Source organism: Fonsecaea pedrosoi, assembly GCF_000835455.1.
Source record: "Fonsecaea pedrosoi CBS 271.37 unplaced genomic scaffold supercont1.3, whole genome shotgun sequence".
In the NCBI taxonomy this organism is placed as follows: Eukaryota; Fungi; Ascomycota; class Eurotiomycetes; order Chaetothyriales; family Herpotrichiellaceae; genus Fonsecaea; species Fonsecaea pedrosoi.
The window spans coordinates 1,195,846-1,223,825 of NW_013550613.1; the positions used below are offsets into that span (position 1 = coordinate 1,195,846).

Sequence of the window (27,980 nt, forward strand, 5' to 3'; positions counted from 1 at the left end):
ATTCTATAATATACTAAAGCATTTGTGATTAAATGGGAGAAAAAATTCCCTTTGGGAGGGCATTATATGCGACGTAAGCCGGGGCTTCTATAGGCTAGATGAGTGCGACGTAGGCGCGGGTAAGATTCAAGCTAAAACCGGGAGCTTTGCCGGCGTATAAGGGATAAGGGGAGCAGGGAGGGAGGTGAGGGGAGGGCGGTAAGAGCAGGCAGAAGGCGACGGGGAGCAGAAGAGAGTGGAAGGGGAGCCGGAAAGAGACGAAGGGAGGCGCGGGGGGGAAGCGGACGAGGGAGCGAGTCGACTAAATAAACGTTAGCGGGAGAGCAAAACAGTGAGTTATTAGTTAGCTAAAGAGTGGTCAAGGACGACTTGTGCCTGAAATATATATATATCAAAATGTTCCTACCTGTACGAACCCCATGTCATCCAACTTCCTTTACCTCAAGCCACCCACGTTGGATTCCCGATTTCTACCAGTTTATGGTGCAAGGAGGTTGGGCCTGATCAAGCTTTTTGAGCTACGAGTAGTAACAACGAACTCCTGTCACGACCACCAGTTACAAGGTATGTGGGTAAGGGGAACCTCGGCATGCAAATCCCCCGTTGTTTCACCGGGAGCGGGTCGACGGGTCGAACAAGGTTTGAAACGGCTTGTGCGCCAACATTCTTGGCTTGGAAAGGGCTGGGCCGGGCATGCCGGGCCAGGGAGATTGAACTCCTATTCAAACTGCCATGCATGCCGGCCTTGCAGGGTCATCCTTGTCTTCTACTCAAAGGTCTAAATACCCGGTAGACAGGAGTACATAATAGAAGACAGGGGTACGATAGCCAGAAAAATTTCAAACTAGCTAATTACCACGTTCAATTGCTCCGACAGAGGAGAGGGACTGGTGGGTCTTTTGCCACAGGCTGGTTAGGCTAATCGCTCGCTACCAAGCATTGTCACAGCCAGCGCGGATGACATCAAGGCTGAGCTCTTCGGTCAGGGTGTTCGTGATGCTGTGATTGCCCAGCGCAGGATCGAAAGACGGACGCGGGATCGCGCTTTGCTACGTATGTCTGTTGTTTCGGCACCTTGGCCTCGCTGGTCGGCTGAGCGAGACCTTCCGTGACGGCTACGTGTTGTGCTCCGCTTACGGCCATGCTGGCAACTGTCTTCAATGGAAATGAGAAAGCTGAATTCCGGTTGTTGCAGCTCTGTGTTTATGAGATGACGGACTGGACGCTGTCGGCATCGGAAGAACAGAGCCACCGAACCGAATGATGGAGATAAATGTGCATGGCCCCGAGATATACATGGTGCATAGCGAGCTGTTGCATCCCTCTCCCGAGTCACATAGCTGGGGCATTCGTCGCATGTGCCACGTGGGCGCTGAATCATTTATTTTCTGATAGATACGGAATAATAACTCAACACTTTGTACCGAGTACGGCCCAGTGGCCCACTTGAAGCTCCAACTTCTCATTCACGTCCGCGTTCTCTCCTTCAAGGTGACCTCTCTGCTGCTGATATCCCCGCAAGCCTTGGGCACTCTGACGCTGTCTATCTCTTTCAAAAAAATGCAGCTTGGTTGCTCTTCAGCCACAATTGTAATGCCCATTCATTTCAAGCACAGCCTCAAGTGTTGGCAACTAAAATGCAACATGGATCTTCGACATCAATATGTCATGCTGGGAATACAATGTCTATTATCATTTTCACGCACACCGGTCAGCACGGAACACTTGAGAAATATGGTCATGACGTCGGTATAAGCCTCGATGCCCATCTGGAAGACGCCCGTCAGTCAGTGAGTTGTTCACCGCGTCACACACACAGTAAAGCCAATGAAGATACAGATTGGAGAGACGTGATAGATAAAGTACCTTTCCCAACTCCCTGCCCCAGCCGCTCTGCTTCATACCACCAAAGGGTACAGTCACGTCAACCATAGTGCAACAGTTGATGCAGACTGTGCCTGCCCTCCACTTTTGCAGCAATGCGCATCGCTCTGTTGACGTCCTGTGTAAAAACAGCACCCGCCAGACCGAACTCGGTATCATTGGCACGGTTCAGCACGTCCTCTTCCTCTTCAAACTCGTTCACCACCACCACAGGACCGAATATCTCCTCTTTGTATATCCTTGCAGATGCCTTCGTGTCGACGAAGATGGTCGGTTCAATCCAACAGCCCTTTGAACAGTTTGATGAGCCACGGCGCCCGTTGTTGAGGACGATTGAAGGTGGAACTTACCTTGTCTTATATTGGTTTGCCTCCTGTCACGAGCGTGCCCTCGCGGGACCCGATGTCCATGTATGACTGCACTCGGTGCAACTGGGCCTTATCTGCCAATGGGGGAAAGCGTGTATCGTCAGTATTAGCATCTTGCCCAAAGGCAGGCGTCATCTGTTCGATCAGGGCTTTAAGTTTGGCGACGAAAACTTCCTTGACACCCTTTTGGACGTACACACGGGAGCTTGCAATACAGGCTTGACCACTGTTGCCGAGAATACCTTGCATGCACCACTGGGCAGCATTATCCAATTGTGCGTCGTCGAATATAATACTCAGACTCTTGCCTCCCAGTTCCAGCGTGACTTTCTTCGTGTTACTGGTCGAAGCCATCTGTGCGATCCTCTTCCCAGTTGCCGAACTTCCGGTAAGGGAGATCTTGTCAATGCCTACATGTGAAGCCAATAGAGCTCCAATTGAGCCGGGGCCAGTAATCAGGTTCATGATTCCGTCTGGTGCCCCGGCCTCTTGTAAGATCTTGCCAAAGTAGACGGTGGTGAGTGGCGTCTTTTCGCTGGATTCACAATCATGGTGTTACCAGCTGCAAGACAAGGGGCACCTTTCATGGCAATCATCACAAGTGGTCCGTTGAAAGCATTCACGGCAGCACACACGCCTAATGGCTCTCGCCTGGTCATTCTGAGGAAGCCGGTGCCTTCCTGCGGCCACGCTTCGCCAGAGAGCTTGTCACACCAGCCAGTGTAATCTTAAAGGGGGCGTGTCAATTCTTGGGTTATGTCCAATCTCATGTTCGGGACTACTCACACCGGAAGACATTTGCGACCATGGGCACCTCAAATCCCAGTGACTGCGCTACTGGCTTCCGTGTACACATTGCTTCGAGGCGTGCAAACTCTTTCGCATGGGCTTCGATGCGATCTGCGATTCGGAGCAGGAGCGCAGCCCGGGTAGCAGAAGTCTCCTTCCAGAGTTTGAACGCAGCTCTCGCAACATTGAACGGCGTCGTCCACGTCATCTTTCTCTGCCACATGGAGCTCCTCTGTAACAGGTGCCTTGTCCGTAGGCGTGTAGCACGACATGCGCGTAGCTGACTTGGAGTTGACATACTACTCGCCGACTCGTAAGTACGGAAATGGGTCAGGCAATAGCGTGTGCGATTCTTACCTGCCCATTAATGAACAGTCTTGTCTCGAAAGCGGGTATGGAACCCATGATGGCTGTGGACGCTGTTACTTCAAGCTGGTGCTTCAGGTATGAAAGCAGTTACAATAACAGAGTTAGAATCGTGAAACGTAGAGTACTTCTAGACTCGACAACGACAACCTGGCGGTGGAATATTGATTGTCAAACTTATCTTCCGCCAACAACATCGGCGTTAAACATCCTGGCTGAATGACCAGCTTCTTCCAGCGGACGCATGAGTCTCGCTCCAGCTAGCAACCAACATGATTTCACTGCGCTCATGGTGAATTTGCCACAGATTGCAGGAAGTCCGCGTAAGGTAACAGCAACTCGGATTTAGGAGGAGACTTAACTAACCCAAAAGCGGAAGTGGATGTAATGACTCGCTTTGGGAGCCCCAACGTCGAGGTGGAGAAATGCGCTATAGTCCCTTAGCGCCTTGGCATTTATTCCCTATTTCGGTAGCGAATACTATGTGCCCACGTTACCTGATATTTACGCTGTGCACTGTGCTATACGGGACCCAGTTAGGTCGGTCAGCACCCCGGTCTCCACGCGATTCAGACTTCCACAGAGGAGATCATTCGACAAAAGTGCATGGAGAAAGGTGCGAAAGGTCGCGAAATGACTGTAAATTGTCTGTTACCTCTTCGAGACTCGGAGGACTGAGTCAGTTCCTCTTCACCTCACTTCCATTAATGGTAAGAGTCAGCTCCATTACAAAGTCGTGGGTTGGATGACCTGATTCTTGGCTGAGCATGGCGGGGGCAGAAAAGGTTCCGCCTTTTTGGACAACAGGTCCTGCCAGAGTATAATACGCTGAGATTAAATATGGGCCGACCACTGTTGAGTATCTGCAGTCTGCAAAGGCGCGATTCGTATCTTTTCGAAACATCGCGAACTTTGGCCTTTTCTATTCCGTTCTCACGGGTGAAAAAAAAGTATGGCTCCTTCTACGTTCTTCCTCAGCGAAGTGGCCTTTACACTAGTAAGTCTCGTCGCCGTGAGCATATCTGACGTCTCGATTACTGACTCCCGAACAGGTCCTTGTGAGTTTGGTGGGAGTTGTATTCTACAACCTCTTCTTCCACCCTCTTCGTCGATAATACCCGGGGCCAAAATTGTGGGCAATCAGCAATATTCCCTGGAATTACTACAACCTCCGTCTATGTTTGCCGTTTAAAATCCACGAGCTTCATCAGAAATATGGTCCTATTGTTCGAATTGGTCCCAATCAACTGTCGTACAACTCGGGGGCTGCATGGAAGGAAATTTATTTTGGCACCGGTACCCACGAGTACCTGAAGGACTTGCACCGAGGATTTGGCATTCCGCAAGACCCAAACCCTAAGGAATGGCCCATGACAGTCTCAGATACACCCAGGCACCGACGGATCAGACAAGCCCTCTTGCCTGCGTTCTCGGAGCGCGCACGGCGTGATCAGTCTCCTCTACTCAACTCATACCTTGACATTCTCAGCTTGAAACTTCGAGAGCGCGCCGGGAAGGCACCTGAGGATATCATCACCTGGGTCAACCGCTTCACCGTCGATGCACTGGGTCATTTCTGTTTCGGACAGTCGTTCAACGCGCTGCAGGATTCAAAGACCCCAGCCTTGGTCAATGTTCTGAAAGACTCTGCCGCATACATTCCAGTATCCCAATTTGCCCAGCAGTATCGTTTACAGAAATTGCTGGCCGTTTTTACTCCTGCTGGTGCCGTCAACACAATGGAGGCGTTCAATCAGCATGAGGACGTACTTACTTCTACTGCTGTCGGACCTTGCACTGCGTCTCTTGGAATTGTTTGTGCAATTGCAACCGCTGTCCTTGGGGAACGTGTTCACCACTTTCCAGCAACATGAGTCCGGGTCAATAGATTTGACAGCCGTGGAGAAAAGGCGCCAGCGAGATCGACGCGCTCAACAAAAGTTGCGCGAGAGACGAGATCTTCACGTCAAGGAGCTGGAAGAACAGGTTGCGCAATGCAAAGAGCATCATCATGGCGGTGGTCAGAGCTCTATCGTGGCGCAAAAAGAGGAAATAAAGGCTCTCAAGCACGAAAACACCACATTGCGGGCAAGGTGCGAGAATCCGTCTGCCTTTGCACGAACGGTGCGGCAGAATTTGTCACAAGTCACGGGCGGATCTTTGCCAGAGGGCGGGGATTCGTCTGTGGATGGAATGAACGCGACCCTCGAGGATCTAGGACATGACGCCGACCCGTTGGCCCGCGTCACAAGTGTGCCATCAAGTACTACAGCCCCAACCATGGTGCACGAATTGACGGGGCCTGCCTTTGCTTCGTAGTCTCCCAAAAATCTGTCCCTCGAATAGTTAATGACGAAACATTCGACGAGACTGGAATATTTCCTGCGCTGACTATACCCGTTTCCTGACGTTTTCGGGTTCTGATATTTTCCAAGCAAGCCGAGTCCCAACTGGCTTGGGCGAATTGGGGACTTTTTGCAACGATTCAGCAACAAAATGGAGCTTTGGAGCAAGAAGCTGTTGTCTGCGAATCCGAACTTGGCGAGATATGTCCATGCGCAGGGCCAGGGGGTTTCCTGGGTTGGCAAGGGACGGCGGCTGTATCTCGTACGACAATGCTTTCAAAGACCGAGTCGTGGCTGATTGTGGTGTACAGTTCCCGCTTTCGAATGAGGCCGTAGTGAATGTCATTGCGACTTGTCCAAGCTTGCCACCAAATCGCGGTGAGTTGCACCCCTTCACCGGCAGGCTGTCTCTAGAACCACGAGACCCAGGCTGCACATATTTCACTGAAGGTCGTTTTGTAACTGATGTGATTGCAGACTCGAGCTTTGCGGCGGCAAAGGAGCAGTTGCTCGATCTGTTCGAGCACTTCGACTCAAGCGCCAAAGACATTATATCTCTGGCCGAAGAATCGACTTTTCGCGCGTGGAATCACTATGAGACTTCGGCCCCATTCCGATGGAGTCACGGAAGATCGATTCTCATCGGCGACGCTGCACACCCCTTGGGTACATCAAGGATCCATGGTCCAAGCCAAGCCCTTGAAGACGCTGCGGCTCTCGCTGCCATTATGCCGGCCGCGACGTCGCCGGATGCGGTGCCTTTTGCACTCCAATTCATCGAAGAACTTCGACGGAAGCGCGTTGAACAAGTACAGCACATTGAGCATCGCCTCCGAGCAATAAATACGGTACCAACTATTGGGCAGGAGACCGAATACGAAAGGTGAGTATGCTGACCCATCGTGAAGAATGCGACTAATTCCGGCAAAAAGTTTCCAACGCACCCTGTTAGGACACGATGCGTGGGACTCAGCCAAGCAAGCTGCCCAAAGATATTTCATCCAGCACAATCGCAAGAACTGGCTACGTCAACCCATCCAACTGGGCCTCTATCCCTCCCTGCGTCAACACGCCTCGGGCAAGAGCAAGATACGGAGGCCACAGGACCATGTCGCCTGGGCTCGCTATACGATACGATTCCGTACCTCACGCACCGTCCTTGATCGAGGATCAGACGGACGCTATTCTTGGCGGTCACGATGACTCTGGAATGGCCAAGTTGTACGTCGAAATTGATTTCAGAAAGATCGACGACAAAGCCCTCCTCACCTTCTCCTGGAGAGGCAAGACATTTGTGGAAATTGGTCTCGATGGTCTCGCCGCCCCTGCGGCCTCCAAAGGCCCAGAACAACAGGCAACGTCCGGCTCCGTGATCCCAAAACTTCCACCAGAGACGGGCATTATGTATGAGCGGTACGTGGGCGCGGTGGGACAGCCCGGCGTTGCCGATGTTCAGTACCCAGTGTATACCCCATTTCAGGGCGGTGGTAGCGGGGTGAAGACGAAGGTCACGAAGACGGAGATTGCTACTGGAGGCTCGGCGACCTATTTCAGAGGCGACGAGCTCAACCTTCCTACGTGGCATGGTTATGTCGATCACTTTGCCGAGTTGCCGTTCTACGGGTTCGTCAGTGGCTCGGTGGTGCAAGGCACGGGCGTCGACGACAATCGGAATGTGATGCGGATTGAATAAGGGCAATATATTGCCTGGAGTAGACCAAAATCGGCATTTTGACTACATGCGGGTCGGAGTTGTGAAATAAAAAAATATCGCATATGCGCTGTCGTTACACTTGTATTTCTTATCCTTGAAATAACCCTCGTGTGGTTCTATTGATGCTATCATCCGCACTACCTTGGAAAAGGCTGAACTGGAAGAATCTCAACATGCAAGTACAAGCCAGGCAGTGTATCGAGTAGGGAGCCTCTGCATCGCTACGAATCAGTCGATGAGATTCCCGCGCGCGTTTTTCTCTCTCTCTCTTTTCCTCGTGAGGCACCCTATATCACTGGCATGGAAACTCGAGTTGAAGGTAGGGTCTTTGTACAGTTGATCTTCACGGTCGAGGCCTTGTATTTTCTGCCAGTTTGCCACCAGCCTTCGCAAGAGCGGCAATCGAGGCCGAGCCTATTCGAAACGCAAGAGTGGCTATTTTCCCGGCACCCTCTGCCACATTGGGCAGGTTCAGATCCCACAGACGTTGGCAGCTAATTGCTTTGCCAAGTCACGAGTCCGGGCTTGTTGGCCCAAAGGAGTTAGCGTGAGTGCCCTAAGCCCAATCTGTCAGTCTTGACTTGACTCTTGACTCAACGTCAATGGCACTGATTCATTCCCGCCTAGCCGAATGCGGAGATAAGAAACGCTTCAGCGCCCAGCGTTACTTGACTCCAAGATGGCCACGACATCAAGCCCGAACCGCGTTTTGCGAAGGATGTACTCGGCACTCATGCTAGCCTGTGGAATCGAATCAGCACGGCTCCCACTCACGTTTCTGTGGGTATGGGATTTGAAAAGTTTACCATGACGAGATATATAGTCTTTATATCCATGAGGGTGAGGGATAAATCGTTGCAGGTAGCCACACGTCCTTTTACCATGGCCACGTTTCCTTCCATCGAGAAACTGTCCAAGGCCAAGTCCGATGCCAGAGGTCTGAAGGCAGTCATTCGCTTCCAAAGCAGCCATGAAGCCGTCGACTTCGTCTTCGCCGGGTCTGGCGTGAGCGAGGTCCGACAATCCCAGGGAGAGGCAGCCGTGACGCTCGCGGCAAGCGATGATTTCTGGTCCACGGCATTTCAGCTTCAGGAAAGCGGGAGACCGTGGCCCGGCTATGAGAGTCTCACCATGGGCCAGACCACGGGCCTGACGACGACCGGCGACTTCATCGGGGTCATCGCGCCTCACTCTTTGGCACTCCAGAGGCTGTTCTTCGTCTTTGTACAGGCTGTCCGGCCCCTGAACCGTCGGCCATTTGTCGAAACATTCCGCGACAGCGACAATGCCGTCGGTCGCTACGTGTGGGTCAAGGCCCACGGCCAGGAGGCGCGCATGTACTACGAGGAGGCTGGGACCGGGACGACTGCGCTACTTTGTCAAGCGACCGCCGGTGCCGACAGTCGCCAGTATCGCTATCTCCTCGCGGATCCTGAAGTACAGAAACGCTTCCGCATCATCGCCTACGACTTGCCGTACCACGGCAGATCGTTGCCCCCTTCCGGTGACCGCTGGTGGGAGAAGATTTACAGCCCGGACCTGGAGTACCTGATGAACTGGGTGGTGGCGTTCTCAGACGCCCTGGAACTAGAGCAGCCATTCTTCATGGGCTGTTCCGTCGGCGGTCAGTTGGCGCTCGACCTCGCCGCGGAGCACCACGACCGCTTCGGCGCCTTCATCTCACTCAACGGATGGTACGACGTGCCCCCCGGCCCTGGCCAGCTTCTCCGACGACCTCTTTTCGCACGCCGTCCATCTCGCCCCACCTCTTCTCGGCCAACATGATCGGCGCGTCGGGCCCGATAGCCCCGGAGGCCAACGTCCACGAAGTGCAATGGATATATGCCAGCAACTACCCGGGCGTCTATGCCGGCGACAACGACTATTTTGCGCGCGGGCAGGATCTCAAGCGCAACGGACACAAGATTCACCAGGGCACGAAGCCGGTGTTCCTACTGTGTGGCGAGTACGACCACGCCGCTCACGACCAGGAGCACGGCGCGCCCGCGGTGGTGCTCTCTGAATGGTCAGGAGCTCGCCAGCTACATAGTTGGTGACAAGTAGAGTCACTCACCTACGGATACGCCAGCTTCTTATGCATGAGCTTCCGGATCGCACTCACCACAACACTACATGCAGGACAACAACCGCGCTTCGAGACAGCCAGGACGTCACCAATGTTGCTCAGTTTCGCAAGCATCTCTACCGAGATGACGATGTCATGGCTTTGAAAGGTACTCTGAGATTACCCAACATGCCTGGTACGGTCAAAGCACATAGAGTCAGGAGGATCGTCTCACGTCTCACAAGTGCATAGTCCCACCAAAACGAGGATTATGCCAAGCAATTGGCTTGCCCTTTCGACTTGGCCCAGTGACACGTCTCATAAATAAGCCAATCATCCATCTCCTGGATGCCTTCTTGATGATGACTTCGGACTGGAAACTCTGGAGACGTGCAAGCGTGACAGTGTAGAAAGCTGGAAGATCAATGGTGATGATGATGATGATGATCAGGACGTCCGCTTGCCCCCCTACAGACAGTCAGGGAATCTCGGCCCGTTTTCATCAGGCGGTATTCCACACTGCCAACAGCGAGAGTAACGCCGTGTAGCCCATGGAGACGGCGGGGACTCGAACACAGGGGAGAAGCATGTGTTCGTTGACTCGAACGGATCCCGCCTGTCCCATGGGCGTCTACAATAACACTCGACAAGGTTTGATGAAGGCGGACGCTCTCGTTCTAGCGGTTCCGCCTCGCGCTATTATAAAACCGGCAATCTCCACGGCCAAGTCGTCCCGCACGATCAAGTTGATCTGCATGTTTACATGGAGTTGGGGCGCCCGGGGGGGAGGGGGGCGGGGCGCGCCGCTTGACTTCAGACTCTTTTCGTGCACGTTGTCAAACTCAGCCACAGAGCTCGTGGCCCATCGTGATAGGTATATGACCACCGGTGCAGGCATGTGGACTTTTCAGATAGCGGCGCGGTGACGAGGCCTGGGAATAGTCAGAGGACTCCGTGGCCTTTTTGTCACAGGCCAGGCACATCTAGTAACACACCTATTGTTGTTCATGGACACAGTATGCTGATTCATTTCATGTATTCAACTCGTTTAGAAATGCATATCATTACAGAGCCGCCTGCAACACGTCCTGGCCGCCTTGGATATCGCTCTTGCTCAACATCTTGCCGTGTCTCATCAGCTCGGCCGACTTGACCATGATCGGATCCATCATCATGCTGGCCATGGCCACCACCGTGTCGCCCTTGCAATAGTATGCCGCAAACTTGCTGTTCTCGGGCTCGCCCTTCAGCACCAACTCGTCCCACCCGTTCGCCGTCGAACCACAGTACCTCAGCTGACTACCGAGCGCCGACCAGAAGATGGGAATGAACGGTTTCGGTTTGCTGCCTGGTTGAGCGATCAGCTGTCCCACAGTGCGACCCTGGTTCTGCGCGACGTTCCAGTGTTCAATGCGCACGGGGCTGCCATTTCCTCCGGGTCCGTGGTAGGGGTACGTCGCGATATCACCGATGGCCCAAACGTTTTGCAGTCCCTTGACCGCAAAGCTCTCATCGACGGAAATACTGCCATCTTTCTCCAGTTGTACTCTGGGGTTGTTGCGGAGGTACGTGGTTTCGGGGAACACGCCGATTCCCAAGATTACGAGATCCGCTTCTAGTTCGGTGCCGTCTTTCAGCTTCACCGCACCCACGGAGCTGGCGACCTTGGGTGATGGTAAAGCCGAGTCGACGCCGGCATTCAGGTAGAACTTGGCGCCATTCTTTTCGAGACTGCGCTGGAATATCTTGCCCACCTCGGTACCCATGACCCGTTCGAGTGGTGCGGATTCCATTCCCACAAGGCTTACCGTGTTTTCTTTGGCGAGCGCATTTGCAACTTCCATCCCAATAAAGCTGGTGCCGACAATGACAATCTTCTTACCCTTGTCGCCCACGGCCTTCATGATACTTTGCACGTCGCTGACTTTCCGCAGCAGGAAGATGTTGCTTAACTCGTTGTTCTTGAAGCCGGGGAGGGGTAGTTGACGTGGTGTGCCGCCGGTGGCAAGGATGAGTTTGGTGTATGGGAGAGATTTCCCGGCCTTGGTTTGGACGGTTTTGCCATCAAAATCAACAGCCGTGACTGTATCCGGAACGAATTCTATCGAGCCTTCCGAGTACCACTGTTCGGGCTGTAGATAGAGCTTCGACTCGTCGGTGATCAGGGCCTTGGAGAGTTTCGTCCGGTCGATCGGGTAGCCTTCATCGGTGACGACCGTGATGTGGCCTTTGTAGCCGTGTTCACGCAGTTTGAGAAGGGCGCCGAATGTGCCTGATCCGCTATACCAGAAGTGAGCGAGCTGCTCCCAACAGGGAAAATTGAATCGACAACGGAACATACCCTCCGACGATGACTAGTTTGTCTTGAGAAGAGGGCGTGGTCTTGATATTGACTGTTCTCTTTCCACCTTTGATGTCTGCCTCTTTTCCCTTGACATACACTCCACCGTCCTTCTCAACAAGATCGAAAGCGTTCAGCGACAGCGGAGCAGGGGCGTCTTCGACGTCACCGGTGCGCGCATTGAAGCAGGCTGTACTCCAGATTAGGATCGTAACGCCTCAATAAGTAGTGATGTCGCATACCTCCGTGCCAGGGACATGTCAGTCGTCCCTCGGGCGTCAAGACACCCAACTTCAATGGCGCCCCATAATGTGTGCAGTTGGCATTCACTGCGTGTACCTGACCACCAACTTTACACAGGAGGACTTTGCCGCCTTCGATGCCTTCGACTTCGACTTCCCTCTTCTCAAGATCCTGCAAGTCAAGCTTATCGAGATCCTTGAGTTTGAATTCCTGCGCCATCCTGGAGGTGTTGCTCGAGAAGGTTTTGGCAAGTAGTGACGGTCTGGTAGAGGTGAGGGGTCGGCCAGGTCGGGGGCCAGCAGACAAGGAAACAGTTGGAGATAAGAGAGGTCTAAATGAGCCAGGAGACACGGAGAAGCAGCGGGCAGTGGATCGGCTAAACATCAAGTGTGAAAGTCCGGGTCGCTGATAGAGAGAGGTGACCTGGGGAGAGACCGTGGGTGGTCAGAGGTCAACAATGGCCAGGAGAGAGAGCGAAGGAATACCAGACTCGTCGCTTTACACGTGGATGATGATGCGGCCATTGTTTCGAAATGGTGAGCGCAGCGTCTCTTCTGCGTGCCTGCGGGGACATTCCATTGACTTGACTTGGTGCTTGCGTGCTTTGCTCATTGCGCGCTGTAAGAGCCCAAAAAGTGCATTGCGTCACTCCATTCGCCCCGCTGATGCCCCGAGGATCCCAAGACACATGCTCGGCCAATCATCGTGAGGCGATTGTTAAAGCCCTGTACATGGTATCAAGTATCACACAAATATAGAAATCTTCAGGTACAGCTCGTCAAATCATTGGCACACAGTCCCCACGTCCTTCTACTACAAGTCCAACTTTTGCTGGGTACTATAGAGGGGCTCTAATAAGTCACTCGATGCCGCGCCGGCGTGTGTCCGGAAATCCTCGAGCCAACACTTCCTTCCCGGCTCAGCGATCGCCTCAACGCTCCACTCATCACTGCGGCCGCGTCGTCTCCTCCCAGTGACTTGAATCGACTGCTCTCCTGCGCCCGCTCAAACTTTGTCCGTTCTTCCTCCAGGACTTTCCGCTCAGCTTCTTCATCGAGGAGGGTGCCGTCAATCTGCAAGGACCACTTGTGCCTGTCATGCGCCGGAACTATTTCTGTGTCCGCCACGCGGAATTTCAGCGTCGACTTGATCTTCGTCCCACTGGCGTCTGCAAAGTACCCGCCATCATCTGCCAGTAGAGCATGTGAAGATGAATCCACCACCACCGTGGTGGCAGTTTCCTGTGTGTTGTGTTCCTCATTTTCCAAGCCGTCCTCATCGCGTAGTCGGCCCTTTCTGCCCTTCTTCTTGGCCTTCTGTAGCTGTTCTCTGCTCGGCCCGTTCCATTTCCATTCCGGAGGGATACGGCTCTTGCCAATGGCCGTCTGAAAGTAGTTGTAGCTCACCAGGCCCACGAAACCCTCCGACGTGACATTCGTCCATCCGTATAGCTCGTCGCCTCTTTCGGGTCTAAATACGAGAAAGGTAGCGGTGAGCCAGACCCAACACACACCAAATTCGTCGGCTGTGTTTGCAAGGACATCGGATTGTGCCTCGATCTCGCCGTTTTGGGGAGGTAGGAGAGGCAGGTTGATGCCGGAGTTAGGTTGGGCGGATAAGACGGCGTCGGAGAAGCCGAGAACGATGCCTTGCGCAGGAGGAAAGTATGTCAGAAGCAGAGGTGCCAGGTGCACTGCAAGCACCGACGACTTGGCAGCTTCGAGTGAGACGGCAGGTATCGAGAGATAGAGTGAGAGGCGGGTAGAGTAGAAGGAGCTGGGATCTTCTGATTCCAGCAGCTTGAGTTCTGCTTCTTCCTCGACCTCTGCATCTGAACCATCCACGACGGCTGGTTCTGCCTCTGCAGTCTGCTGCAAGTCTTCCTGAACCGCTTCCTCATCTTCTGATCCCAATTCCCGCGCCACCAACGCTTCCTCTTCATCTCCTACCCTCCGTGCAGCGGCATCGCCCTCGTTCTTGGATTTCTTGCTCTTCTCCTTCTCCCCCTTCTTCTTCTTTTTCTTCTCCTTCCGCTCCGCAGGAGGTTCTATCTCAGCAACTGCACTTGCTGGATGTTCCGCGACATCCTCAGTCCGCGGCTTCTTCTTTTTGGAGATCTCGATGCCTTCGGGGTCGCGTTTTCGCTTTTTGAGAGGGCTCGATGATTGGGCATCCTTCACGGGGGTCGAATTTGTGGTGTGGCCGGTTTTTACTTGGACGGACATGGCTGGCGCTTTGCAGAGTTCACCCTCGTACACCAATGCCCAGGGTATCTGTGAATTGATGCGTTTGCGCTGGGACAAAATTTTGTTTCCACAAGTCGGAGCGCGGACTTTATTTCGCCGATGGCAGGCTTGGCATTGCAGCCTTGCAGATCCGCAGCCTTGCGCTCTACATGTCTCCATAAAGTCAGATTTCTGAGGGCAGAATAAGAGTATGGGACACGATACTTTTACTAGCATTACTCGCTCAAAGCCGAAAAGCTTGTAGAGAAGATGCGACTGATGCTGTTTACTCTTTGCCACTGACGTGAAGACAATTACCTGTTTTGCCTTGAAAGATTCACCAACTGCTCTTCAGTCTACCATGATATGTGTATTCCTCATCTCGACTGATATATATCGCCGAGTATTAGACCGAGAAAATCGGTTGCTGTCAGTCCTTCCACCGATATTGAAATACCATCAACAGTATCTCCGGTACATCCATCCCATAGCCTCAACCCCGAAATAGAGAGTCAGTGATGCGCTGCCAGCCATGCCACGACCCTAACCACACTTCCCCAGACCCAATTCAAAATATCCATTTCAGCATAGACACACATTGCTGCTATTCGTCATATTTTGGTAGCGCCGAAGCGTCCTCCCGCACTTCCGTGACCATCATCCTGTCGTCCTCTCCTTCGTCGTCGCTGACTTCGAACTCGCTCGGCGGAATCATTCCACCGCTGCTGGTGGCCAACTCGTCCAATAGAACGTTGACGTCCATGTCGGCTGCAGTCATTGTCATATGTTGGCTCTCGCCATCAAACGAACCACCCACCGCCCGTCTGTGTTCCTCTGGGAGAGGGGTCTTCAACAGCATAATCAACAGGCCCACGTCATAGCAGATCTTCAGAGCTGCCGCTATTTCAAATGGCACCCACCACGTCTGCTTACTCCATACGAGCCCTGTGACCACCGGGCCCAGACTCGCAGCCAAAGTTCTCACAAAGTTCAACGTGCCCATGACCTGGGTCCGTTCGCGAGGTAGAAATGCGGCGGCGACAAACGCTTCGCGAGGAGCTTGATCCATGGATCCCAATACCGCGTCAGCGAGCAGGAGGATGAGTAATAACTGCCAACCGGATGCTATGAGCCCGAGCGGGACAAGTGCCAAGAACAGAGCGCTGGGCAGGTGCGTGCAGACCATGGCTTTGACGAGACCCAACCGTCGGGCTACGGCAGCGCTGAACAAATTCGAAAAGCTTGCAGCGAGCCACACGACGCTGAGCGCATAGCCAATCCGGTGAGTCAAGAACCATCGGCTGCGCCAGGACATATACCAGCTCATCACCGTGACGGGAAGCATGCCAGCGGCGAATGCGTTCAGGCCGAACAGGAAACAGAGACGTAAAAGGATGGGCAGAGAGGAACGGGAGACTTTCCAGGGCGAGCTCAGTGAGGCGCGGAGGCGGCGGGAGAACGAGTCGGGGGGAGAAGGCTGGGTCGTACGGATCGTGGTTCTCACATTTGCTTGCTTCGGGACCGAAGAGCGACGGGGCATGCCATCCAGGAGAGGCCTTGTCTGCTCGGACGAGGGACTACCGCCTTCATCTATAGCGTTTGTCGTCGTAGTGGGAGCCCAAGAATATTGCGCAGCCGCGCTAGCTTCGCAGTTCTTGCTTAACAAGAATGTGATGGAAAACTTGACCAGACCAATCATTGCGTAGAGACCAAAAACAGGAGGGTATGTCTCTTTCCAGTCTCGCTCCATGTAGGTCCGTTGGGCATAGGTCAGCCATCCTGTAACAAATAGACCGCAGGCCATTGCCAGAGTGGACGACACGGCAAACCAGGCGTAGATATCTGTACGAGCCTCGAGGGGGGAAAGTTGGGCAAGGATTGCTTCCTATGAGGAAAAGAGGGTTAGAAAAGTGGTCCAGTTCTGTTTGCTTGCTGTGTGTGCAGTCAGTTTGGGGACACTGAATCTCATACATACTTCGACAGCACGAAATGGTCCGACTTCATGTGCTCCTGGGGATATCACACCCACAATAGCCGCAAACAAAAGCAGATAGTAATTCTTGCTCAGTGCGAACACCGTCCCGGCAAAACTCATTAGCAGAGATCCTATGAGCAACACACGTCTTCTGCCAATCTTGTCAGCCACGATGGTCAGCCCATAACTGATCGCCGCATCGCCCAGCAACGTCAGTGTCATGAATGTGCCCGTCTTTTTCCAATCAACCCCGGCTTGAGTGTACAAGAAGATGGCCAGGACAAGGGCGGCGCCACCATAGGCAAACATGCGAAGAAAGCGAGTAAGCAGAATCAGGTATATGTCAGTATTGCCGTAGGTGGAGATGGATTGAAGGCCCGACTCGCGGTTGAGCCATTGGACGAAGGCAGACATTGTGGTCGGCATATTTAGAAATGAACGAGAAAGACGATGACCAGTTCAAGTTATCGCAAGGCGTGGTATAAGTGCTTCAAATGGCGCACCTCCAGAGCCACAGCTCTCTTCCTGCAACCACCAGGAAGGCTGCAAAAGGGAAACAAAGTAATGACACAGAGACGGGACGAGGGAAGATGCGACAAGGTTGTCAGTTTTGTATGCTGGGCGCCGCAGGTAGACCTGCAATGCCCTGCGCAGGGTATCTTGCGAACAATCAATCAATCCAAACCGTGAGCAACGATCACTTACTCAGACGGGCAGTCCCCTCCATACCAGTAGCTGTTCTCCGCAGCGGGATGGATCGTGGGCGATTGGAGTAGAGATTGGAGTGCGGGATGCGCTGGAAAGGCCCTACTTAATCGTTCGAGGGTTCTCGTTTGCTGTGCTAATGTTCTTTCCGCAAATGCCATGCAGGCTGATCGTCATGATACAATAGAGGGTGCCATGTGAGTGGTGGAGCGCTCCCCGAGCCTGGGAGTTTGTCGGAAGAAGCTGCCGCCGCTTGAGAGCCGACCAATTATGCGCATCTCTTGGAGCTTCCAGCCTTTGATGAGAAATGTGGAGGATTCCATTTGTAGTCGCGATTGATTCCACAAGGTCATTGAAGTTCAAACTCCTACCTTTGGGGGGGTCAACGAATGTGTGAAGAAAGGAAGAGAAGGAGGAAAAGTCTTTGGAGCGGCACGTACCAGTCAGTGTGTCGAGCCTCATAACATGAGCCAAACATTGAAGGGGATCTCTCACTCACTTATAAGTGCTCTCTCATGAACCCTGTCATCCTTGACCAAAAGGTCGGCTCCAGGTACATCCACCCTGACAGCACATATGGTATGGTGGCACCAGGTGGTCGCATCTGCTTAGGATTGACTTAGGTACCGCCACCAGCCACGTTGCTCGTGCCAAGCCTCACGTGATCTTGATTCAACATTGAAGGGAACGACATTCATCTCTCTCTTTTCCTATATCCCTCCCGAGGACCAACTGACAGTAACCTTGAGACTTGCATAATATCGATGACTCTACCTGACCCTGAGTAGACCTCGTATCCTGCACTGACTACGTTGAGGATGGAAAAGCTTCGTGGTCAAACATACCAGGGCAAGTGAGAAGACCAACACGACCCCATTACAGAGACCTTGGAAGTATGAATCTGCTACACTCAGGTGTCTTGCCTCACTTAAAGATACGAGTCAAGGAAAGGTAGTGGACTAAGGACTGACTTCCTCGGGCTGCAGTTCTGGTGCCTCAGTCTGTACCGGTAAGTGTGGTGTCCTCCAGTAAAATCCGGTCTCGAGAGATCCGTCAGAGTAACTGGCACCGAGTCAAAGTGGTCAAGTGGACTCATTGCTGCCATCGCAATCCCTCTGGTACTCGCAGAGTCAGGTGCTTGAGTGTTTCACTCGCCTCGCGTGTGACTATGGCAATCGATATGCTCTGGGGAAGGAGCCCATTCTACTGTCCATTTCCCTCGTCGAACCAAGAAAATACCTGACGAGCTTGGTAATAACTGACATACGCTATACCTCTTTATTCTTCTTCACCTGTGTTTACAATGAAGGAGTCAAGGGGCCGAGAGTCGAGTTTTGCGGCCCCGACTTGAGCTGATTCGTAAGGTGTCTTGCCTTTGACGCAGACTGGTGGTCAGTCGATCCCTTTCAAGGCCGAATGAGAGCACGACCATTCAAGGCCATACCCTTTGTCGGTTAACGGACATGTCTATGTGGAGGGACATACTTACAGCTTACCCGTCCTGTGTATAGAGTGCGCATTCGGAGTTTGTCCACCCTCCGTGTCAATATGGTTGACTCGTCCTCACTACCCACTAGCACCGGCGATGTGTTCTCCCGACTATAGAAACTAGGTTAGTTCAGACCATCCTCCCCACAATGATTGTGTCCGGGTGCGGGCGACTCCAGGTTGTTCGCCGATCTGCTCCATATGGGGGAGGTAGTTTACCCCTGTTTCTTACGCCACAGTGCCACACGATATTACATATGTCCGAAGAGACTTGACCAGCACCGCACAGGTACTGCACAGATGACATTGTGCGCTTCTTTCCGTCCATATTCCCCTTCACACGAGAAATTGCTAATTTCCCAGCGATCTTTAATGAAACAAAAGTGAGTACAAAGTTTCTGAGGTAATAGACTCAATGTCACCATGACCGTTTATTGTATTGAGATGGCGGAGTCAGAAGTGCGGACGATCGTTGAAGAATTTTTCCCAAGTCTACAGGGGATGGAAAAGTACAAAGAGCTGTGTCGTCCCAGCCTGGAGAAGACTTCCCCAGATCACAGAAGTCAGGATCGAAGGCGCCTCCAGAGATCGTCTATCTCAGTAAAACACGTCCGGCCAGCCGCAAAATGAAGAGCTTCAGAACCCCTGTCCTTCTCCCAGCCTTGTTGGCCCTGGTGCCTAGCGCCTTATCTCAATGCTTCAACGACACGATAACCTATTCCTCGACCCAATCGCTCTCGAGCACGGTCCAATTCACTTCTTGCGACGGAGCGGCAGACGGCCCGCGGGTGTTCCCCATCGACCTTACCTCTTATGATTGGTGGTACTTTGACACTGTCTCCGACGATGGGACACAGGCCCTCACGATAGTGTTCTACACGGCTTCATTCCTCGGATTTCCGAATACGCCTGCTCTGCAAGACATACTGAATGTTGGCATTACTGCAACCTTTCCCAACGGTACACAAGTGAGCACGACAGCTCTGGCAACATCCGTGACTGTTCATACTATCGGAGATGGAGCTTCAGGCAACTGGACTGGGAGTGGATGCAGCTTTACCGGCACACCCGATCTGAGCCAGTACGCAATTACTATCGACAACCCGTCCTTGGGCGTTTCCGGAACCGTCGACTTTATCTCGGTAAGTTGCTTTCCTAACCTTCGGCCGACAACATGCAGTTGCTAACACAAGTAAAAAAAAAGCGTGGTCCTGGACACTACCCGTGCAGCCCTCTTGTTGCTGGGGCGCAAGAGCAGATTATGCCTCACGTTGGCTGGGCGAACGTCCTTCCTGCTTCGGATGCTACTGTCCATATGAATTTTGGAGGCACACCCATGGTCTTCAACGGCAACGGGTATCACGACAAGGTATGTAACTCAGCCTTTGCCCCATGTCATTCTTTACCGGCACATACTGATATCGTTCCAACTAGAACTGGGGCGATATTCCCTTCACGAGTGCCGTCAGCAGCTGGTACTGGGGCCACGGTACCTTTGGAGAATACAACATGGTCTGGTACGACGCGCTGGATCCCAAAGGCACGGAAACCGTCAGTGGCTACGTCCTGAAGAACGGCGAGGTTGTCGGCTCCACCTGCGCGCTCGGTACCGCAGGACTTCAGGTTCGACCGGTCGGCACGCCGTATCCGCCGACCATCCTCACGCCGGACCCGAACCAGTTTACCATTGTCATGAAACTGAACAACGGAGACATTCTGAACGCCACCGTCACCAGCTACAACAAACAGGTCGACTCGTCCGCGTACTCTCGCTGGTTCGGAGATATTTCCGCCAGCATCAACGGGGTGCAGTCATCCGGTTCGGCCCTGTGGGAGCAGTTCAAATTCAGTCTCTAAATGCTTTTGTCCCTATGAAAGTCCAGGGGGTCCACGGGCATGTTGAACAAGGCCCGGATGTTTGATGCTGTTCTTTGGGGAGTGTCTGGTGTCTGGGGGAGACACTTCCTGTTTTGTTGCATATTTACTTTCGCCGTCTTTCCGTGTCCAACATTTGTCCTTTTGTTCTTCAACATCTTTCTTATTACTATTTTTTCTCGAGACCACTTTTTTTTGGGAGAGGTACCTCACTCTCATGGCATTGCACCTAGGTCTACTCTGTCCGAAAAGCATTTATCGTGGTTTGTTTAATATTTAGTCTATATGAAATCAATCAAATGCACAAGCACAAAAAGGACCCTTTGCTTCATTCGTTTGGGGGTTTTTCCCCCTCGCCTTGCCATATCTTCCTGCTCTATCTATTTCAGTATCCGACTTCGGACTTGCAGCCTTAAAGGTTTTGAACCCTATATCATGTGCAGCAGCCATGTCGTCATCAAACGCAGACACGGGGAATTACAACATCTAGCTGGAGTCCTGGGTTTTTCAAAACGACGAAACATTTCGATTCTTTTATTTTTTTTTTTTTTTTTTTGCACACGCCCACACAGAAGAAAGAGATAATACAGACATTTCTGCGTTCGAGGGTGCTGCATGGAGTTGGAAGAGGTCAAGACTTGGGATAGATTATGTATGTATAAGGTATGCTCATGGGGCGTGGATGAGCGGATGATGATCTGACGTCGAGGTCCCTGGTTTTTACCCCCTCTGCGTTATTTTCCTAATATCCTGATCTCCAGGTCTTCAAGCCATCCAGGTCACCGTCTTCCCCTTCTCTGTCCTGATCCACACGACATTTCCCGTCTTATGGCCCCCTCCAGACAAGTAAGTCCGTGAGCGTCAGAAAGCACGGGGGGGGGGAGAGGGGCAACCCCTTAGTTGCCAACCTTGGCGGCGATCCGGTTGGTCATGTACTTCTGCATGTTGTTGACAAAGCAGCACGCGACGATGGAGCAGACGCCAAACACCAGGCTGATGTACCAGACGTACTTGAGCGCGTGGGCGTAGGCCCAGCGGCTGCCGACGGTGGCGGCCTCGACGATGGCGGCGTTGACGCCGGGCACCTGGGTGACGTTCTGCGGCGCGGTGAGGAACAGCGCGGTGAAGGGCTCGGCCGCGGACACGGGCAGGCCCGCCGCCACGGCGTACTCGGCCACGTACTTGGGCAGGGCGGGCGTCAGCTTCTCGACGAAGACGTTGTAGTAGATGGCGTAGCCGATGGAGCCGCCCGTGGCGCGGATGCACAGGATCAGGGCCACGCAGGTCGCGATGGTCGAGTCCGGGGCCACGGTGATGGCGATGGTCGACGCCGGTGAGGTCACCATCCCCACGCCCAGCGCGGCCATGGAGCCGAGACCGATCACGGCGGCGGTCTTGTCGGGGTTGATTGAAGCGAGGGCGCCGGAGAAGGATGCTGTAGAGGGACGAAATCAGGGGGTGGTTAGTCTCTTGTATACCACAGGACCGCGAGAGGTGGAGGGAGGAAGAGAATACGTAACGCAGACTTACTCATGATAAGACACCCAACGAGCATCAACTCGCGCCCGTGGCCTCTCAGGTATGACAACAGTGCATTGGTCACGACGGAGCCGCCGATCAGGAGCAGCGCAGGGGGAATGTCCTTCAAGCCGATTTGAATCGGGTCGGGGACGAAGACGGTCGTGAATTCCAACGGGAAGAAGTTGAGCAGCGCAGAAAAGTTCATTCCTGATATTCCCCGGGAGTCAGCATGACCATCCTCCTACTGCGGTATAGCGGTATCGAAAACGATTCCGAGTCAAGTCTTGACTGGACTCTCTCCATCTCATCCGGCGAAAAAGACAAGGGGCCGACTTACCAGACACAAACGACACGACGAAGCAGCTGGCAACGATGTTCTGGCCCTGGAACAATTCCTTGGGGATCATGGGGTACCGAGCAAATTTCCATTCCCAGACGAAAAAGGCCACAATCAGGAAGAAGCCAATGAAGAGATTGGCCAGCACGTAGGCGCTGATCCACGGGTGGCTTGAACCTCCGGCTTGTAAGGCAATGAGGCTGGATAGGAAAAAGGGTCAGCAATCACTGGTCGAATGTGGTGTGCATCATCAAGGATGATCCCCCAAGACTGTTTGGGGCATCGACGAAAAGGACCAGACGTACAAGAGAACCAGGCCGATGATGGACAGCAGCCCGCCGACATAATCGATCCTCTTAAGGACAGTCCGTCGAGAAACGCCTCGTGCCCGGGTCTGTGACTTGGGAAAGTAACTGGCCGCAATACCAGCGAACCAAACGGCATTCCAGATCCTAGTGAGGGAGGTCAGTCGAGCTGATGGATGGAGTGGCATGGCACGGCATGCTGAGAAGGAGAAGTGCTTGATAAGACTCACACACAGAGCCACATGCCCCATCTCCACGAAGAGTGTTTTGCCAGGAGTTGAGCGTAGAGCAGATACGGTGCAAAGGGCAGGATGGAAGCAGTCACGATCGCGAGGTAGATACCGCGTTTCTTGATCGGGACCAGTTCGGCGGTTCTAGAGATACAGAGTCAGTATGAAAGCGCCTGAGAGAGTCCTTTCTCCCTTCATTGGGGGCCAACAGGGACAAGGGCAACAAAGAGAGAGGCAAGTAAAACATACCCGGCCACGGCTGTCAACTCGCCGATCGATGCACCAGCTCCAGCAAAGCACATGGCGACAACGCCAGCTCGGAACGTCTGGGCTGTCGCCATGACGATGCACCCGATAAGGAGGATCAAGCCCCCCGCGAGGGTCACGTAGCGTCTACCGAGCAAGTCTTGTAGATAGCCGCAGAAGGGCGTCACGGCACCGAGGGCGAGGGAATAGGACACTGGTAGCCATGCAGACGCCTCGGTGCCACCCAGATCGGCCGAGATATAAGTCAAAGTGCCACCCAGAAAATAGAGCGGGATCTGAGAGCCTGGAATAGATCAGATACAGAGTGTCAGTGTCAATGTGAGTGTCAGGATGATTGCAGGTCGCTCAAGTAGCTCGTGACATGTAAGGCTATACGTACCGACGTAGAGGCCTGAAAGGCAGACAGTGGCTGTGATCTGAATCCACGTCCAGTCGACTTTGCCATCCGACTCGTCGCCCTTGACGGCGTCTCGATTCGTCACGTCCACATCGACGCTCTGGCTCTTTTCAAGGGAATCGGCGTCTTCGACTTGCAGACTCCCTGCATGCTTCTCCTCGTCGACAGCGAGACGTTCGAGATGGACCGTATCCGTGTTGGTAGTTGATTCATTGACGAGAGACCCCGACTTTGAATCCATTTTGGGATGGGTGGATATCTGCGTTGACGTCCTCTTTTCTGTTTTGTGATCCTCAAAAGTCCTTTCCAAAGTGCAGAATCAAAAAAAAAAACAACGTCTGTGTTGTCGACAGTCCTCTCTAAATAGACGATGTGACAAATACAGGAAATCTGGGGGTGGGAAGAAACGCGGGATATAACCAATTCGAATTCCTGTCAAGGAAAAAAAAAATGGTCCGGGGAAATTGTCTGGGGGCTGACGCCTCTAGACGACAAGCATAAAAAGCTAAACCAGGACCCATGGGGTGCCATGTCGACCTACCTAGACATGACGGCAAGATAACCCACCCTTGCAGCCGGAGCGCGTATACAGCAGCTTTGACTCACCCCAGGAGACTCTCCGGCGCGAGTCATGGAGACGAGTCAATAGTCTGGTAGCTGGGAATCTCTCAGCCTAGGAACATAGAGGCTGTTGCTGGGGTAAGGGAAAAAAGGAAAATGTGGACAGAGAGAGAGAGAGGGCTAGATTGAACAAACCCCCTGATTCAATGAAAAATGTGGGGGCTCCTCGTGAATACATATGTCCTTTGATATACCCCGCGATAATCCCGCGATAATCCCGCCTATGTCAGCCACAGACATGGTGCGAGTATACCCCAGATTGGATCTTTGACCCAATCATGCTCGAGAACAGGTTCATAATGCCCAGAGATCGGGACAGGGGTTCAACTTGGCACATGGTGCAGCGAGGATAAAGCTAGACCCCCAAGAAATGAGCTTGTATTCTAGTCTCGGCATGGGGGACTCTCGGTACGAGGAGGTACACTACAAAGTTTATTGCCACTTCTGTGGAACAGCTACATCAGATCTCGGCCGGGGCAGGGGTCTTCCCCAATAGCCATCCCATCCCTTCTAACTGGTCCGCCCAAAACTGTGCACTGGCTTTCAGAGAAGGGAAGAAAGCCCAGTGGGCGTGAGGGAGACCCGGGTAGACGACCAGCTTCGTCTTGATACCATGCTCTTCCCGCAGTATCCGTTCGTATATCAACGAGTCGTCACGTAAGGTATCTGACCCGTTGACCTGCAAAAACGCCGGTGGCAAACCTGCGTGGCCCCGGGGGTGGATCAGAGGGCCGTTGTAGATGCCATCGTCTAGATCGGGCTTGTACGCCGCGTTGAAGATATCGATCACGGCCTGCCCATTGATCGGATCTGACTTGTTTTGCTCGTAGCTGTACGCCCACTTCTTGTACTTATCCGGCATGCGTGACGGGGGAACCAATCCTGCGATGCACAGGTAGTGTCCCGTCAGAGGTGGACTCAGGCCTTCATCGCGGGCCAAGTGCGTCACGACACAGGCCAGGTTACCGCCAGCAGACGATCCTCCGACAATGAAGCCCTTGGCCGGATCGGCGCCCCAGGACGAGGCGCTTTCCGCGGCCCATTTCAGCGCGTCCCACGCATCCTTGGGCCCTTGGGGAAAAGGAAATTCAGGTGCAAGCCGGTAGGCAGGCGACACACATACAGCGTTGAACGCCTGTACAAACTCTCGACACGCCTTTTCTTCGGCCTCGGGGATGCCCAGACAGAAACCACCCCCGTGAAACATTACAATCAACGGGCTGCCGTCATCCGACGGCGAAGCGGGCTGGTAGAGTCGGGCGCGCAGCTCAGTCCCATCCGCAGTTCTGTAGCTGATGTCGGATTGCTTGACGGAAGGCGGCGGTGAGCCCAGCGCGTCAATCGCCTGTAGAGTACGTGTTTTGACGTCTTCTCGGAGAGCCTGCATGGTGGTGAATGTCATGGGAGGAGGAGGATTGGTTTCGAGCAGCTGGTTCCATTTCCTGTCAGCAACGAGTTTTACAAACACCAGACTCCAGCAAAAGATCGGAGTCGTGGATAACATACAGCTTTCAGCTCAGGGTCAAGGACCCCGAGGGCCAGAATCTCCTCCCTCGTGTCATATGGCATTGTGGCTAGGCAGCGTGGCGATGGCACGGTCAGATCGAGGAAGCTGTTTGTAGATGAAATTTGTGAGAGGTCATTGGGATCTTTGTTAGATCGTATGTCTTGCTCATTTTCACAAACCTATGGATACCAAATTGTGCGGTGCACTTCGACATGGACAGGGTGAGTGTTGCCCCAAGTTCATATGACTTTACAAGAGCCTTTTGCTCCAAAATGACCTTGACAAAGGCCACGGACGGGGTGTTAGCAGTTGCAGTGGGACCGGGAAGTGTATCTACGCAAGCCCGACGTTCAAGACGTGTACCGAGTCCTTCGATGTGAGACCCCAGGTTGAGACTGGAGAACACAAGTCCGAGTACCCAATGCACCTTCTTCCGGATAGGGGTCCGCACTAGTGATGGTACCCACATATAACTAAAGAAACAACCAATAGCATAAGCCTTGATTACACCCACTTCTGGATCCTGGTGGGGCTTGGTTGACTCCGTCTCTCTGACATGGTCGTTGCTTGGCGGTACACAAGCTTGACGTCGACTGCTTGACTTGGTCCTATGCAGTCTGGATCTCGTATTTCAACATGTTCGATGGTCTCGAGTGCATTGTATTGACAGGAAACGGGCCCCATCGGCTCCGGGAATGCTCAGTACCGGCGTGTCAAGGAGACTCTGTCCGTGACAACATGTCTAGCCACGAGTATGGGTACATAATGTATACATACAAAGGAGGGTTTGAGGCTTCACGAACACGAAGCCTTTTGCCAAAAGCGTCGTCTTCATAAAACCTAACATATTTTCTACGCTTCGTGGTGGGTGATCACACCTCGTTTGAAACCAACCCCCCCTCGATTTGAACACCCCGGTCACTATCACTATGGGAGTCCAAGCAGACTCCGTGGACTTCCTGTCCCTGCGCCTCCCCAAGGTAGCAGCCCTCCACGACTTCCCATACGCGTGGACCATAGCCATCGGCGTCCTCGGATATCTGATTCTCGTCCGAGCCTTGCGCTTCCGCGCGCTGCGCAAGCTGGAACGCGAGTATGCCCATCTCCTCAAGGACCCCTATGCCATGGACTACAAGGCGGCACACAAGATCATGCACCTGTCCATGCTCTACGACTGCCCCTTTATATTTGCATTCAGCGGACAATTCTCACTCCTCAAGACATTCGCCATCGCCTCGGGCACCGAGCTGCTCGCAAAGACGCGTCAACTGAGCGCCTGCCCCAACGTGGGGCGACGCATCAACGACACGGCGCTCATCACGACCGAGTTTGTCGTCGGGTCCATGGACAGCGAGCGCGGGTCACGAGCCCTCGCCAAGATGAACTGGATACACCGGCAGTACGGGGACAAGATCACGCAGCCCGAGATGCTGCACACTCTCGGAGTCAACATCATGGAGGGCATCCGCTGGGTCAACACGTACGAGTGGCGCAAGCTGACGTACCTGGAACAGGTCGCCATGTTCGTCTACTGGAAGGAAGTGGGCAACCGCATGGGCATCAAGGACATCCCGCCGACCATCGAGAAGCTGGCCGAGTGGACCGAGGAATACGAGCAGACGGCCATGGTCTACTCGGACAACAACCGCAAATGCGCCGACGTCTCGGTCGACTTTTTCCTCAAGCACGTCTCGCCCCCGCTGCGCGGCTTCTTCCGCAAAGTCATGATGGCCCTGCTGGAGGAGAGGACGCGCAACGCGTTGGGATACCCCGCCGCCTCGCGCACCATCGAGGTCTTTGTCTACCGATTCTTCCGGCTCCGCGCCTTCGTGGTGCGCAACTTGTTCCTCCCGCGCCTGCGACCGATTGATCCTCTGGCCAAAGCGGACAAGAAATCCGGCCGTCTCCACCCGGTGAAACAGCAGAGCATCGAGCCCTGGTACGTCAAGGACACCGTGTGGCACAAACTCTCGGCACTGCTGTCTGGTGGCTCTCAATACATCCCCGGCCCGAAATTCAAGAGCGAAGGCTACCTGCCCGAGGAGCTGGGCCCTGCCAAGTTCGAGAACATGTCGCGGGATGCCGTCCTGAAAGAGGCAGAGGCGATGAGGTCGTACGGCGCCGAAGGAGGTGCCGCGATCATTGGCTGTCCTTTCCGCTTCAACTAAACTGGGGGGGGGGGGGGGGCATAAAATTGGGACCTTCCAGGCGGTTGTGGCGACCTGCTTAGCTAGAGACAAGCATTGGCCAAGTCGGTCGGTCTGGTAGCCGGAAGGTCCCAGAACATGTCAAGGAGAAGGCGAAAGAGCCTTGAAATCCTGGCTTACCGGGTAGTGGAGAGGATACGGAAGTGATTGACAAGGAGCCACGCTCAGATCACTCAAGTGCAGGACTTTCCCTGAAGGACTTAAG

General features: G+C 53.5%; 11 protein-coding genes across 11 annotated transcripts; 5 read left to right on the plus strand and 6 right to left on the minus strand.

Annotated features, from left to right (window-relative positions):
* Positions 1 to 1,924: 1,924 nt before the first annotated feature.
* On the minus strand, positions 1,925 to 3,249 carry Z517_04321 (uncharacterized protein; the record flags this gene model as incomplete). Its single annotated transcript, XM_013429650.1, has 4 exons — positions 1,925 to 2,173; positions 2,265 to 2,780; positions 2,852 to 2,979; positions 3,039 to 3,249. 4 exons carry the CDS (start codon positions 3,247 to 3,249, stop codon positions 1,925 to 1,927), a joined length of 1,104 nt encoding a protein of 367 aa, XP_013285104.1.
* A 1,110-nt stretch (positions 3,250 to 4,359) lies between these two features.
* Positions 4,360 to 5,726, plus strand: Z517_04322 (uncharacterized protein; the record flags this gene model as incomplete). Its single annotated transcript, XM_013429651.1, has 3 exons — positions 4,360 to 4,404; positions 4,619 to 5,221; positions 5,274 to 5,726. The coding sequence occupies 3 exons, from the start codon at positions 4,360 to 4,362 to the stop codon at positions 5,724 to 5,726; spliced, it is 1,101 nt and encodes a 366-aa protein (XP_013285105.1).
* Positions 5,727 to 5,903: 177 nt separating this feature from the next.
* Positions 5,904 to 7,445, plus strand: Z517_04323 (uncharacterized protein; the record flags this gene model as incomplete). The annotated part of the gene is made up of 4 exons (XM_013429652.1): positions 5,904 to 6,014; positions 6,064 to 6,130; positions 6,230 to 6,635; positions 6,731 to 7,445. The coding sequence occupies 4 exons, from the start codon at positions 5,904 to 5,906 to the stop codon at positions 7,443 to 7,445; spliced, it is 1,299 nt and encodes a 432-aa protein (XP_013285106.1).
* Positions 7,446 to 8,348: 903 nt separating this feature from the next.
* Positions 8,349 to 9,783, plus strand: Z517_04324 (uncharacterized protein; the record flags this gene model as incomplete). Its single annotated transcript, XM_013429653.1, has 3 exons — positions 8,349 to 9,090; positions 9,189 to 9,492; positions 9,606 to 9,783. 3 exons carry the CDS (start codon positions 8,349 to 8,351, stop codon positions 9,781 to 9,783), a joined length of 1,224 nt encoding a protein of 407 aa, XP_013285107.1.
* An 812-nt stretch (positions 9,784 to 10,595) lies between these two features.
* Z517_04325 (uncharacterized protein) lies at positions 10,596 to 12,334 on the minus strand (the record flags this gene model as incomplete). The annotated part of the gene is made up of 3 exons (XM_013429654.1): positions 10,596 to 11,811; positions 11,873 to 12,062; positions 12,115 to 12,334. 3 exons carry the CDS (start codon positions 12,332 to 12,334, stop codon positions 10,596 to 10,598), a joined length of 1,626 nt encoding a protein of 541 aa, XP_013285108.1.
* Positions 12,335 to 12,966: 632 nt separating this feature from the next.
* Positions 12,967 to 14,340, minus strand: Z517_04326 (uncharacterized protein; the record flags this gene model as incomplete). Its single annotated transcript, XM_013429655.1, has 1 exon — positions 12,967 to 14,340. The coding sequence occupies one exon, from the start codon at positions 14,338 to 14,340 to the stop codon at positions 12,967 to 12,969; it is 1,374 nt and encodes a 457-aa protein (XP_013285109.1).
* Positions 14,341 to 14,944: 604 nt separating this feature from the next.
* On the minus strand, positions 14,945 to 16,729 carry Z517_04327 (uncharacterized protein; the record flags this gene model as incomplete). Its single annotated transcript, XM_013429656.1, has 2 exons — positions 14,945 to 16,225; positions 16,316 to 16,729. The coding sequence occupies 2 exons, from the start codon at positions 16,727 to 16,729 to the stop codon at positions 14,945 to 14,947; spliced, it is 1,695 nt and encodes a 564-aa protein (XP_013285110.1).
* Positions 16,730 to 19,134: 2,405 nt separating this feature from the next.
* Positions 19,135 to 20,365, plus strand: Z517_04328 (uncharacterized protein; the record flags this gene model as incomplete). Its single annotated transcript, XM_013429657.1, has 3 exons — positions 19,135 to 19,650; positions 19,713 to 19,877; positions 19,943 to 20,365. The coding sequence occupies 3 exons, from the start codon at positions 19,135 to 19,137 to the stop codon at positions 20,363 to 20,365; spliced, it is 1,104 nt and encodes a 367-aa protein (XP_013285111.1).
* Positions 20,366 to 21,279: 914 nt separating this feature from the next.
* Z517_04329 (uncharacterized protein) lies at positions 21,280 to 23,681 on the minus strand (the record flags this gene model as incomplete). The annotated part of the gene is made up of 7 exons (XM_013429658.1): positions 21,280 to 21,818; positions 21,914 to 22,111; positions 22,242 to 22,441; positions 22,547 to 22,693; positions 22,777 to 22,920; positions 23,026 to 23,326; positions 23,423 to 23,681. 7 exons carry the CDS (start codon positions 23,679 to 23,681, stop codon positions 21,280 to 21,282), a joined length of 1,788 nt encoding a protein of 595 aa, XP_013285112.1.
* Positions 23,682 to 24,521: 840 nt separating this feature from the next.
* Z517_04330 (uncharacterized protein) lies at positions 24,522 to 25,630 on the minus strand (the record flags this gene model as incomplete). The annotated part of the gene is made up of 2 exons (XM_013429659.1): positions 24,522 to 25,490; positions 25,568 to 25,630. 2 exons carry the CDS (start codon positions 25,628 to 25,630, stop codon positions 24,522 to 24,524), a joined length of 1,032 nt encoding a protein of 343 aa, XP_013285113.1.
* Positions 25,631 to 26,497: 867 nt separating this feature from the next.
* On the plus strand, positions 26,498 to 27,736 carry Z517_04331 (uncharacterized protein; the record flags this gene model as incomplete). The annotated part of the gene is made up of 1 exon (XM_013429660.1): positions 26,498 to 27,736. One exon carries the CDS (start codon positions 26,498 to 26,500, stop codon positions 27,734 to 27,736), a length of 1,239 nt encoding a protein of 412 aa, XP_013285114.1.
* Positions 27,737 to 27,980: the final 244 nt, after the last annotated feature.